Consider the following 13,092-nt stretch of genomic DNA (forward strand, 5'->3'; position numbering starts at 1 on the left):
TTCCTGTTTTCCACAGACTGGTGGGAGGGACGGCCGGGGGCCTGACGAGAGAGGCCCCCAGACGCTGGCAGAAGAAGGCTGTCTGTGTGAATCGCCGGTGCGGTGCTGCGCAGCCGGAGGGAGACGGAGAAAGGCTTCAGGGAAGTGAAAAACGACCACGTGGACGGGAGGGAGCAGAAAAAAAATATTTGCCACAATTTTTTTTTTTTCAGAACAGCTGTTTCTGCCTAAGTGAAACACAAAAGCTTTCCACTGACAAAGTCACCCAGGAAGAGAATGGAGTGGCTTAGGTGAGAGACAGGGAGCGACGGATGGCTGATGAGAGAGTGACAAAGCAGTGGAATTTTATGGTTTATTTATCAATAGAAATCAAACAAAATAAAACATGGATAAGAAAATGATACCTTTTTTATTGGACATAACTTAATACGTTTCTTGATTAGCTTTCGAAGGTCACCTACTACCAACACCCATTCTGTTAGAATATCAATGAAATGCTTTGATGTCCCCACGCATACCTCCTACCCACCCCCACCCTGTCAAAGTAATGCTTTGATGTTTCTCTCATATATACTGTCAGCTAGCACATTTGCTTATTTCCGATCTGAGGAAGAAGGGCAACCTTCGAAAGCTAATCAAGAAATGTATTAAGTTATGTCCAATAAAAAAGGTATCATCTTATTTTCTTTTCCATGTTTTATTTTGTTTGATTTCTATAGATTCTACATGGAATGTTGCTATTCCACTAGCAACATTCCATGTAGAAGTCGGCCCTTGTAGATCAGCAATGTGGCCGCGCAGGCTTCTGCTTCTGTGAGTCTGACGTCCTGCACGTACGTGCAGGACGTCAGACTCACAGAAACAGAAGCCTGCGCAGCCTTCTACATGGAATGTTGCTAGTGGAATAGCAACATTCCATGTAGAATCTCCAATAGTAGCAACATTCCATGTAGAATCTCCAATAGTATCTATTTTACTGTCATAGTAATGCTTTAATGTTTTCACTTATATACACTGTCAGTTAGCACATTTGCTTATTTCCGATCTGAGGAAGAAGGGCAACCTTGGAAAGCTAATCAAGAAATGTATTAAGTTATGTCCAATAAAAAAGGTATCATCTTATTTTCTTTTCCATGTTTTATTTTGTTTGATCTCTATAGATTCTACATGGAATGTTGCTATTCCACTAGCAACATTCCATGTAGAAGTCGGCCCTTGTAGATCAGCAATGTGGCCGCGCAGGCTTCTACATGGAATGTTGCTAGTGGAATAGCAACATTCCATGTAGAATCTCCAATAGTAGCAACATTCCATGTAGAATCTCCAATAGTATCTATTTTACTGTCATAGTAATGCTTGAATGTTTTCACTTATATACACTGTCAGCTAGCACATTTGCTTATTTCCGATCTGAGGAAGAAGGGCAACCTTCGAAAGCTAATCAAGAAATGTATTAAGTTATGTCCAATAAAAAAGGTATCATCTTATTTTCTTTTCCATGTTTTATTTTGTTTGATCTCTATAGATTCTACATGGAATGTTGCTATTCCACTAGCAACATTCCATGTAGAAGTCGGCCCTTGTAGATCAGCAATGTGGCCGCGCAGGCTTCTGCTTCTGTGAGTCTGACGTCCTGCACGTACGTGCAGGACGTCAGACTCACAGAAACAGAAGCCTGCGCAGCCTTCTACATGGAATGTTGCTAGTGGAATAGCAACATTCCATGTAGAATCTCCAATAGTAGCAACATTCCATGTAGAATCTCCAATAGTATCTATTTTACTGTCATAGTAATGCTTTAATGTTTTCACTTATATACACTGTCAGCTAGCACATTTGCTTATTTCCTATCTGAGGAAGAAGGGCAACCTTCGAAAGCTAATCAAGAAATGTATTAAGTTATGTCCAATAAAAAAGGTATCATCTTATGTTCTTTTCCATGTTTTATTTTGTTTGATCTCTATTGATTCTACATGGAATGTTGCTATTCCACTAGCAACATTCCATGTAGAAGTCGGCCCTTGTAGATCAGCAATGTGGCCGCGCAGGCTTCTACATGGAATGTTGCTAGTGGAATAGCAACATTCCATGTAGAATCTCCAATAGTAGCAACATTCCATGTAGAATCTCCAATAGTATCTATTTTACTGTCATAGTAATGCTTTAATGTTTTCACTTATATACACTGTCAGCTAGCACATTTGCTTATTTCCTATCTGAGGAAGAAGGGCAACCTTCGAAAGCTAATCAAGAAATGTATTAAGTTATGTCCAATAAAAAAGGTATCATCTTATTTTCTTTTCCATGTTTTATTTTGTTTGATTTCTATAGATTCTACATGGAATGTTGCTATTCCACTAGCAACATTCCATGTAGAAGTCGGCCCTTGTAGATCAGCAATGTGGCCGCGCAGGCTTCTGCTTCTGTGAGTCTGACGTTCTGCACGTACGTGCAGGACGTCAGACTCACAGAAACAGAAGCCTGCGCAGCCTTCTACATGGAATGTTGCTAGTGGAATAGCAACATTCCATGTAGAATCTCCAATAGTAGCAACATTCCATGTAGAATCTCCAATAGTATCTATTTTACTGTCATAGTAATGCTTGAATGTTTTCACTTATATACACTGTCAGCTAGCACATTTGCTTATTTCCGATCTGAGGAAGAAGGGCAACCTTCGAAAGCTAATCAAGAAATGTATTAAGTTATGTCCAATAAAAAAAGGTATCATTTTCTTATCCATGTTTTATTTTGTTTGATTTCTATTGATAACCTTAAGAGTGGACTAACACGGCTACCACACTCCTCTACTTAAGATGGTTTATTTATAGTGACTGTGAAATGTGCTATAAACAAACCCTTCTTCATGCTTTTTGCATATCCCACAGTCACTCACATGGGAAAAACATTCAGCATAAGGGGATCCTTCACATGCTCATAGGAGCCGACTCTGTGGGTGCTTGAGCACCCCCAGTATTGAGAAAATTCCTTGTATGTGTCCAGGAAGGGGTTATTTCCACCGGGCTTAGCACCCCCAATAATTTTGAAAAGTTGGCTCCTATGCACATGCTCATCCTCAAATGTATATTGTTCAATGCAAAAAGCGTGAAGAAGGATGCTAAAGATGAGGCACCGAACTTCTCATTTTCCCCCCCCCCCCAAACCCACCTCCCCGCTCCCCCCGTTTTCTATTTCTGTTGATGGCTCTCATTCTCCCTGTCTCCTCAGCTCGAAACCTTGGGGTCATCTTTGACTCTTCTCTCTCCTTCTCTGCTCATATCCAGCAGACCGCCAAGACCTGTCGTTTCTTTCTTTACAACATCCGTAAAATCCGCCCCTTTCTTTCCGAGCACTCTACCAAAACTCTCATCCACACCCTTGTCACCTCTCGTTTAGACTACTGCAATCTGCTTCTTGCTGGCCTCCCACTTAGTCACCTCTCCCCTCTCCAGTCGGATCAAAACTCTGCTGCCCCTCTCCTCAAGACCCTTCACTGGCTCCCTATCCGTTTTCGCATCCTGTTCAAACTTCTTCTACTAACCTATAAATGTACTCACTCTGCTGCTCCCCAGTATCTCTCCACACTCGTCCTTCCCTACACCCCTTCCCGTGCACTCCGCTCCATGGATAAATCCTTCTTATCTGTTCCCTTCTCCACTACTGCCAACTCCAGACTTCGCGCCTTCTGTCTCGCTGCACCCTACGCCTGGAATAAACTTCCTGAGCCCCTACGTCTTGCCCCATCCTTGGCCACCTTTAAATCTAGACTGAAAGCCCACCTCTTTAACATTGCTTTTGACTCATAACCACTTGTAACCACTCGCCTCCACCTACCCTCCTCTCTTCCTTCCCGTTCACATTAATTGATTGGATTTGCTTACTTTATTTATTTTTTGTCTATTAGATTGTAAGTTCTTTGAGCAGGGACTGTCTTTCTTCTATGTTTGTGCAGCGCTGCGTACGCCTTGTAGCGCTATAGAAATGCTAAATAGTAGTAGTAGGAGTAGAGGCACAGTTTACATAGACACAATATTAATGGTCCTTTCCTCTAACTAGCTTATACTAACAATTTATAGACATAAGCTGTTTATAGGATGCAGTGGAAGAGCGGCCTAGTGGTTAGTGGAGCAGACTTTGATCCTGGGGAGCTGGGTTTGATTCCTACTGCAGCTCCTCCTAACTCCGGGCAAGTCACTTAACCCTCCATTGCCCCAGGTACAAATGTATATACTGTGTATACCGCTTTGAATGTAGTTGCAAAAAGTGGCATATCATGACCCATTCCCTTCCTAGATCCTTGCTATTGGTCTGCTTCCCTACAGCTGTTGGCCCGCCATACAGATCTGGCTGGCATGAGGAATGAGCAGTCCGCCAAACTGATCCAGCTAGGTCAGGTCTGTGATTGCAGCTAAGGCTTTGACCTGCTAGGCAGACCTGGCAGCGTTCTTACATGATGTCAAGTTTGAACTGCACCAGTGCTTGCTTTTAACATGCCCTGGTCTTTGGGGCATTCGAGTACCGTATTGTCCATTTGTCTTCTGTGACTGTTCTGCTACAGCTATGGTGAAATTGCAGTCTTTAATTTTTATCCTGATGGAGAGCAAGGCAGCATGTTTGCTTGTTGTAGCTCCCCTGTCAACTGTGGCTTAAGTACATAAGCATTGCCATGCTGGGACAGACCAAGGGTCCATCAAACCCAGCACCCTGTCACCAACAGCGGTCAGCAATTTGTCCCGCCCATCCTAGAAATACTGTATTTTTTCCACATCCATTCAATAACATTCTATGGCTTTTTCCTCTAGGAAGCCATCCAACCCTTTTTTGAAGTTTGCTAAGTTAACCACCTTTTCCGGCAGCGAATTCCAGAGTTTAACTACTCGTTGAGTGAAGAAAAATTTCCTCCTATGCGTTTTAAATGTACTACTTAGTTCCCAACACCCAGGGCTGCCTCTATTGTGTCTTAAGTGCTCACAGAACATCCCATTCCTGTAGTGGACAGTTGGACCCCATCTGGCCTTTCAAGTCCTGGATAACTTGTTGAAATTAGTTTGCATAATTCTTTTAGTCCATTCTCCTTTGATTTCACTAATATGAACTATATTGTTATTCTGTGTTTTTTTAAAGCTTGGAGCAGAAATGTATGAAGTGCAAAGAATGCTCTGCTGTTCTAATTATTCGAGTTGGTGATGCGTTTTGCAAGTAAGTACTATAGTAAGAAAAACAATTTAAAGGAGAATTTTCAAAGATAATACGTTGACCCCAGCCCTTGCTAGCCACTGTTTTGCCAGGCTGTGCTGCCTGCACTGGTTCAGTTTAAGGATGTTGCCAGGCTATAAATGAATAGCCTCTGACACTGAAGTAGGCAGTGCCCATGTTGGACTATGAGACTAAAGAGCATGTTGGCTGGTGCTGGGCTCTGAAACAGAAGAAATGCATGATTGGCAACAGGTTGTACTGCTGAAAAAGTGCAGGCAGGATAAGACTAGAGTGGGGGGAGACAGACGTACGTGCATGCAGGCCAAATAACAGAATGAGCTTGTCAGGCTACATGTGTTTCACACTCTTGTAACATAGTAGATGACAGCAGAAAAAGACCTGCACGGTCCATCCAGTCTGCCCAACAAGATAAACTCATATGTGCTACTTTTTGTGTATACCTGACCTTGATTTGTATCTGCCATTTTCAGGGCACAGACCGTAGAAGTCTGCCCAGCACTAGCCCCGCCTCCCACCACTGGTGCTGCCACCCAATCTCGGCTAAGCTTCTGAGGATCCATTCCACTGTCTTAGCAGTGAGCCTCCAGTGCTGCTTTTCAAATTTGCCACTAGTGAACAAGTGAATTTTCTTAGTATGAATTACTTACTACATGGCCCAAATATGTCCATGTAAGTTGAGGAGGGGCTAAAGGGGGTTCTGGGGGATGGGTAAAACTACTCCAGTAGCTGGGAAATAAGACCAATAAGAATAAGACTTATACAGTCTGTGTCCCAAAAATGGCAAGGTCAGATGCAGATCAACTGGACATATGTTAAATCATATCATATATACCATATGCTATGGGTTTATCGTATTGGGCAGACTGGATGGACCATGCAGGTCTTTATCTGTCGTCATCTTCTATGTCACTACATATATGGGTATTGGTGATATTGAGCTGATATCCAGATAACTTTTTATCTGTATAAAAGAACCACATAAATGTTACACTGATAACTTATCCTTTAAGTTTATATTTCAACTTTTTTATTGAGATCAAAAGAAACAACCTCGAATTACAATCTTAGCAAGTATATACATTCATATCTTCAAGTTATACAACAACTCAACGTCCAGATCCATTCTCATATTTTTGAACCTTCTCAAACTTATCCTTTAAGTTTAAACCTCAAGTATTCAGTGGTCTAACTGGGCTGTCTGAAAATCCACATAAAAATATCTATTTTAGGCTGTTGCCTTTCACGAAACACCGGCCTTCATTCTGTCCTCCTCTTCTTAGCTCTCTTGAATTGTTTAGATCATACGCTTGATAATAATGAAATCTGTCTGTGTAACACGATGGCTGTAATCCTTTTTTTTTTTTTTTTTCCTTTCCATTTTCAGGGCCTGCTTTAAAGAATACTTTGTTCATAAGTTCCGTGCTATGTTAGGAAAAAAACGCCTTATCTATCCAGGAGAGAAGGTACTCTGCTGCCCTGCTCCCCTCTCCCACGAAAAGCGCATGTGCCAGGCGCAGTCAGAACTGACACTGTCCTTTCCTCTTTTCGCAGGTTCTTCTGGCGTTATCCGGGGGTCCTGCATCTAGTTCAATGCTTCAGCAAGTTCAAGAGGTTCTGCATTTGCTCGTTAAACTTACTTGTTTTTGTACTGTTATCAGGCTTTTTCTATAGCATCCCGTCAGCTTGGCACGGGGTTGCCAAGGGGGGGGGGGGGGGCAAAATTCCCCAGGTCCAGCCTCCAATCGCTTTCCTCCGAATTCCATATATGGCGTCCAGGTTTGCATGTACCCAAGATGCGCATGCAAATTGAATAACGAGACCTTAAGTATCAATAGTTGGGTGCTAACAACCAATTACAGTAGTTAATTGGCACTCATTAAAATCTGCACGTGCATCTGGCTGTGCAGTATTCTATAGTGCAGGGCGCCTTGCAGTACTAGTGTGTAACTCAAAAGGAGGAGTGGCCACAGCCACAGGGGTGTCAGGGGCGTTCTGAAAACTTGCGCACGTAGTTATAGAATTCTGCCTCAGCACACCTAACTTGGGCACCAGCATTTACAGCAGGTTTCAGCAGGCGTAAATCTGGTGCGGTAATTGGCGCTATGCTTAAAGGCCGTGCACCCTTATAGAATAGCACTTAGCGCTTTTTTTTGCTTTTTTTTTTGGGCACACATTTTAGAGCACAATTTACAGAATTCCCCCTCCCCCCCCTTAGAACTAGATTCTATATATCACGCCTAAAAAAAATCGGCACTGAAATAAAATACTCCGAGTTGCATTCTATAAAGTACACCTAAATTTAGGTGTACTTTTTAGAATACATCTAAATTTCCGTGTAGTTTATAGAATACACCAAGCGCCCATCCGTGTGACCATGGCAGTTACGCAAAGTTGATGTAGATGCTGACGCCTAAATTAAGCCCGGCCCTGGTGCATTCTATAACAACTCATGTAGATTTTAGAAATGCCCACGACCCGCCCATGGCTGCCACTCCTCTTCAACTATGTGGCTCAGAATTTATGCACATCACATTATAGAATATACTTACAGTTCTGTGCATAAATTTTTAATTAATGCCAATTAGTGTCAATTAAGTGGCAGTTATTGGTGCTGATTGGGCTGTTAACTAATTTAGTTGCGTGTGCAAATCTAGAATATGACTGGATTTGCGTGCGCAACTTAAGTCGTGTTATATAGAATCCCAGGGTTAGTGCATAAGTTCGAGGGGTTGCACATGTGGGTGGAGAATGAGCAGCTCATGGGCGTGTCTTAGAAGTATGTGCGTAATTTACAGAATAATATAAGCTATGCGCACTTCAGAGCACTAACGGTTACAACTGCCGTTGACTTGGCGTAACTGGCACCTAATTTTCAGCGCCAGTGCCGACTTAAGCTCATATTCTGTAATGGATTTGTGGCAGAGCCAGATGCTGTTGTCGAATTGCCACCATAGTAAAATTATCTAAGATCCCCTACTATCGAGGGAGACATTTTACAAACTCTCACGTGCACAGCCCTTAGACTTTTGTATATTCTGTTGTATGAATGGCCCATTTCATTGAAACAGCAGGAAATACAAATTCAGTCACATGAGGCACATCAGGTTCAGTGACAATCCTAGGTTGGCTGCCACCCGGGGCGGATCGCCGATGCACCCACCCCCCCGGGTGCATTTTTAGCTGCTGGGAGCAGCCATGCGGCTCTCTGCTCCGCTGGCTCCCTGCTCCCTCTGCCCCGGAACAGGAAGTAACCTGTTCTGGGGCAGAGGAAGCAGGGAACCAGTGGAGCCGACAGGCACGCAGCTGCTCTCTGCACCCCCCCCAGCAGCATGTACCCGAAGCGGACTGCCCCCACCGCCCTGCCCTTGGTACACCGCTGATCAGGTTACCACAGATTGTAGCGGAGCCAGCCACTAACCTGCACTATAGAGATCTGTGGCTTACTTTTTTTTTTAAGGGGCCCAGTTTAGAACCAAACATGTCATGCTAGTTAAATGCTTTTCTATGTTCCTTCGCAGGGTTTGAGTTGGGAAGCTGGTAAGAAGCTGCGTTTCGTGCCAGGCCTTGTTCATATTGACGGTAAGGCTGCAGAATGAATTGTAAGTGGTGGCTGTGGGTTATAGATAGTGCATGCTGTTCAGTGCCGCCTCCTCCTCTCTTCTGCTGCTGCATTAATCTCCTAGAATGTTTTAGTGTTAATTACTGGGGCATATTCATTCAGAACTGTTAACTCCGCTTATATACTGGAAGAGTTAAATGCCGACCTCATGGAGAGCAGAAGACCTGTGTGTTTGGATTGTTCTCAGATATACAGAGATGGGTATATAGTTTGTTCTGAGCCCTAATATCTGTCAAATGCTGTACGATTGAGCCTCTGTTTGGTGCTGTTGGCCTTTTGTAATCTAGCTGATCTTTTCATTTGATTGTGGGACTGATTATATGTGTAAATTTACTTTTGTGTGGATTGGTTCTTGTGCAGAAGGAGCTGTCCGTGGGCAAAACCTGAAGGACAGAGAGAAGATGGTGGCAGAGGTGGAGTTAGTACTGAAGAGGTCGGGGTTTCCCTATCAGATCATCTTTTTAGAGGAGGTAGGGGGGATGCGGAGCAGTAATACTTGGAAATGCAGTTGAACAGGGAGATGAGTGTCCTGCAGTGAAACCCAAATCCTTCTATTTTATTCTTTAATTTTTTTTGTATATCACTATCAAAGCGGTATACATTCAGATACAGTAGGTATTTTTCTGTCCCTGGAGGACTCGCAATCTGTAGACGTTTTAGTACCCTTTATTACCCTACTTCAGTCAATGGGATCTTCTACTAAATAAGCAGGTTCCCTTTTTTTTTTAAATTACTACTACTTATCATTTCTATAGCGCTACTAAATTAAATTTTAATGCATAACAATTCAACAAAGGATAAGTAAATAGAATTACAGGGAAACAACGTAACTAATCTGAAATTAAAGAAAACCAACTAGCCCACATCACGAAAACTGCTGGTACCTCTTTAAAGCAAAATCACTAAATAATATTAATTAGGAATAACCTAATCCTTTAAATAGCATTTCAATAATAAATATACTGAATTCACAGTTTATTTCTCATAACCCTTAAGAAATTGTTCTAATTGAAGTGGATCCCAAAAAAACAATCTTTACCTTGAAAGGAAAGCAAACAGGTGCATGGAAATTTAAGGCTTCAAAGCCAAAAAGGCTTTTTGTCTTGAGCTGTGTGGCCCTGGCCATATCTGAGAAAAATCATAATTTTAGCTCCACAAAAATTCTCTTCCTTTTTCTTAACGTTATACTTCATAATCAAAACCTTACGGATTTATAAATGTTACCAAGAGGATGGATCGCGTTTGAATCGCATTTTGCAAGTCTTCAAGGAAAGCAATTAATGGGGATTCCAACTGATCCACCCTCTACCCAAAGGTAACAGTTTGAGAGAGCTATTGATGCTGCATTTGCTAAACCTAAGACCTCCTTAATCTTTAATCTACTTCCTTAAGATCTCAGGAGACAATAGCAGAGCCGGTAGTGGGAGGCGGGGCTGGAGGTTGGGAGGCGGGGATAGTGCTGGGCAGACTTATACGGTCTGTGCCAGAGCCGGAGGCGGGGCTGGAGGTTGGGAGGCGGGGATAGTGCTGGGCAGACTTATATGGTCTGTGCCAGAGCCGGTGGTGGGAGGCGGGGCTGCAGGTTGGGAGGCGGGGATAGTGCTGGGCAAACTTATACGGTCTGTGCCAGAGCCGGTGGTGGGAGGCGGGGCTGGAGGTTGGGAGGCGGGGATAGTGCTGGGCAGACTTATATGGTCTGTGCCAGAGCCGGTGGTGGGAGGCGGGGTTGGAGGTTGGGAGGCGGGGATAGTGCTGGGCAGACTTATACGGTCTGTGCCAGAGCCAGTGGTGGGAGGCGAGGATAGTGCTGGGCAGACTTATACGGTCTGTGCCCTGAAGAGCACAGGTACAAATCAAAGTAGGGTATACACAAAAAGTAGCACACATGAGATGTCTTGTTGGGCAGACTGGATGGACCGTGCAGGTCTTTTTTTCTGCCGTCATCTACTATGTATGTAATAGATATATAGATGGAAATTTCAAGAAGTACAAGTTCCTAGCTCTATCAGCATTTTCAATCATTTCAGATTTCAAATGAAGACTTTGAACGTCTTTCATTGAATAAGCAGACATTGCCTTTAGACTAGTTACTTGTGCTTCCACCCACTGTAAACGCCTATATAAAATTGAAATATTGAGTCTACATTCACAAATGCTGAGTTCTGAGAAACGACCATTTTTAACATCCCCTCCATATGTTGATTCAATTCCCAAATGTCCTTGAAAGTAATTTCTTGCGAATCCTCTTTCTAGTCTGGAGTAGACTGGAAGACCTCAGATTGAACAACCTGTGGAATTTTAGAAAAAATCACAGTTGAAGTCTTCTACAATTCATAACTCTTACTCTGGGGGGAAAGAGTCCTTTTAATTAGACCCTGAATCGCAAGACACAGGAGGAGGAGGTGGAGTACGTTCAGGAGAGCTAAGTGAGGCCTCATTTTGAGGCCTCATTTGGGGACAAAGCTTGATTATCGAGAACTCCTACACCACCAGCAACATTCGCATGTCTATCCATCGGCCCCATAGCAACTGGCATAGAAAATTTAATCTTGGCCTTCCGTTTCCCCATTTTCAAAATAGAAGCAAAAATAAGACAATATCTTAGATACCTCGCTCCAAAGGGCAAGGTGTGCCCCTTTGGCCACACCCTGCGGACGATCCCCACCTGATGGTCTTAGTGGCTTTTGCTCCACAGCAAGACTCAACAAACTCCCTGCCAGATGGCAATGCAGGGGAAAGGATCTACTAATGATACCTGCAGGTACCACCAGTCCCAGGAAATCACTAGGGCCCCATCTCTTATAGTAGCACTAAAACCCCCGATGATGTCAGAAAGGTGTCCAATTATGCCTGTTGGTCTCAGTGGCTTTTACTGCACAACGGGGCTCAACAAACTCTCTGCCAGATGGCAGCGGAGGGGCAAGGATCTACCACTTCAATGACGCCTGCAGGTACCACCAATCCCCTATACAGGTTCCTTTAAAGGCCCAAGCCCCAGGTGTGAGTAGAACCACACTGAAATTTTCATGAATAGTTCCTGCTCTCATTATTTGCTCTAGAAGGAGTCCTCACCTACCTTACACACAAGACCTGTTTATGAGTGGAGCAAGTAAATTATGTGATATTTAAGTGTCCACTCTAATCTCTGCTTTGAGATTTTAACAGGACTCTAAATTTTTTTTTTCTTTTGGGGGGGGTTTAGGTATTTAACTTGCCCAGTTCGGTTGTGCGATGGGATTCCAAGAACATTCCCAGCGTGGCAGATGACTACAAGGCAGCAGTAGATGGGTTTCTGTGTCGTCATACACAGTTGAAGAACGCAGAGAGCGGAATCAGGACCTGTAGTACCGGAGCAGGTGTCCAGGCTAAGCTAGCCGAGCTCAGCATCAAAGAGCCAGAGCCTACAGCTTCCACAAGGACACTCCGTCTTCCTTCAGCACAGAGCACCCAGGCTCTGAACCAGCTATTTGACTCTGTGACATCCTTAACGGCTAAAGAGGAGCTGCTGCACACCTTGCGGTGAGTGTCTGAAGAGAGGTTTGTGTTTGTTTTCTCTTCTGCAGTGAAAGAAGAAGAATCAACTGAAAATGAATTATGAGGGGCCTTTTTACTAAGCTGTGCTAGTTGAAGATCTGCACAACTGTACACAAAATCATTCATGCAGAGGCACCTCTATATATGCTAAACCTAGTGGACTTACCGCCCAGAAACGCCAAAAGATCGGCCCGCAAATTCCTCAATCTGAACTTCCCCAGCTGCAAAGGAATGAAATACAAACAGGCCTTTGCGTACAAAAGCACACAGTTATGGAACGCACTACCTATGGCCCTGAAATCCATGGACAACCTACCCAGCTTTCGCAAATCCTTGAAGACACATCTCTTCAATAAAGCTTACAAATAAAACCCTTCAGGATCTAAATCATTCCCTACACAAATACATCAAAAACACATCCCATATGACATTAACTTACACATCTCCACCTAAATCACCTCATACCTCAGCTTGTTAGTGACAGTATATAAGATCATGTAATGTACATAAGAACATGTAATGACTGATTCATAACACCACTCTGTAAGCCACATTGAGCCTGCAAAAAGGTGGGATAATGTGGGGTACAAATACAATAAATAATAATAATAATAATAGTCAGGGCCGCCAAGAGACTAGGCCGGGCCCGCCCCGCTGCCGACCCCCATCGCTCCCCCCGCCGCTGCAGTCCGTGGTCTCACCTGCTTGGCTCCAGGCCCCCT

General features: G+C 43.6%; 1 protein-coding gene across 3 annotated transcripts in view; it reads left to right on the forward strand.

The window, feature by feature from the left end:
- Positions 1-46: 46 nt before the first annotated feature.
- The window catches only part of CTU2 (cytosolic thiouridylase subunit 2), a 42,758-nt gene continuing 29,712 nt past the window's right edge, over positions 47-13,092 (forward strand). For 2 of the 3 annotated variants that reach the window (XM_030204586.1, XM_030204587.1), the window contains exons 1-7: positions 50-290; positions 5,125-5,199; positions 6,602-6,680; positions 6,769-6,828; positions 8,736-8,796; positions 9,197-9,306; positions 12,039-12,355. In XM_030204586.1, coding sequence (XP_030060446.1) covers positions 277-290; positions 5,125-5,199; positions 6,602-6,680; positions 6,769-6,828; positions 8,736-8,796; positions 9,197-9,306; positions 12,039-12,355 — 716 coding nt within the window. In that variant the 5' untranslated portion in view covers positions 50-276. Of the gene's footprint in view, positions 291-5,124; positions 5,200-6,601; positions 6,681-6,768; positions 6,829-8,735; positions 8,797-9,196; positions 9,307-12,038; positions 12,356-13,092 lie in introns of all 3 variants that reach the window. The other variant, XM_030204588.1, reaches the window with a different exon arrangement.

The sequence above is a fragment of the Microcaecilia unicolor genome, chromosome 5 (genome assembly GCF_901765095.1).
Source record: "Microcaecilia unicolor chromosome 5, aMicUni1.1, whole genome shotgun sequence".
NCBI lineage: Eukaryota > Metazoa > Chordata > Amphibia > Gymnophiona > Siphonopidae > Microcaecilia > Microcaecilia unicolor.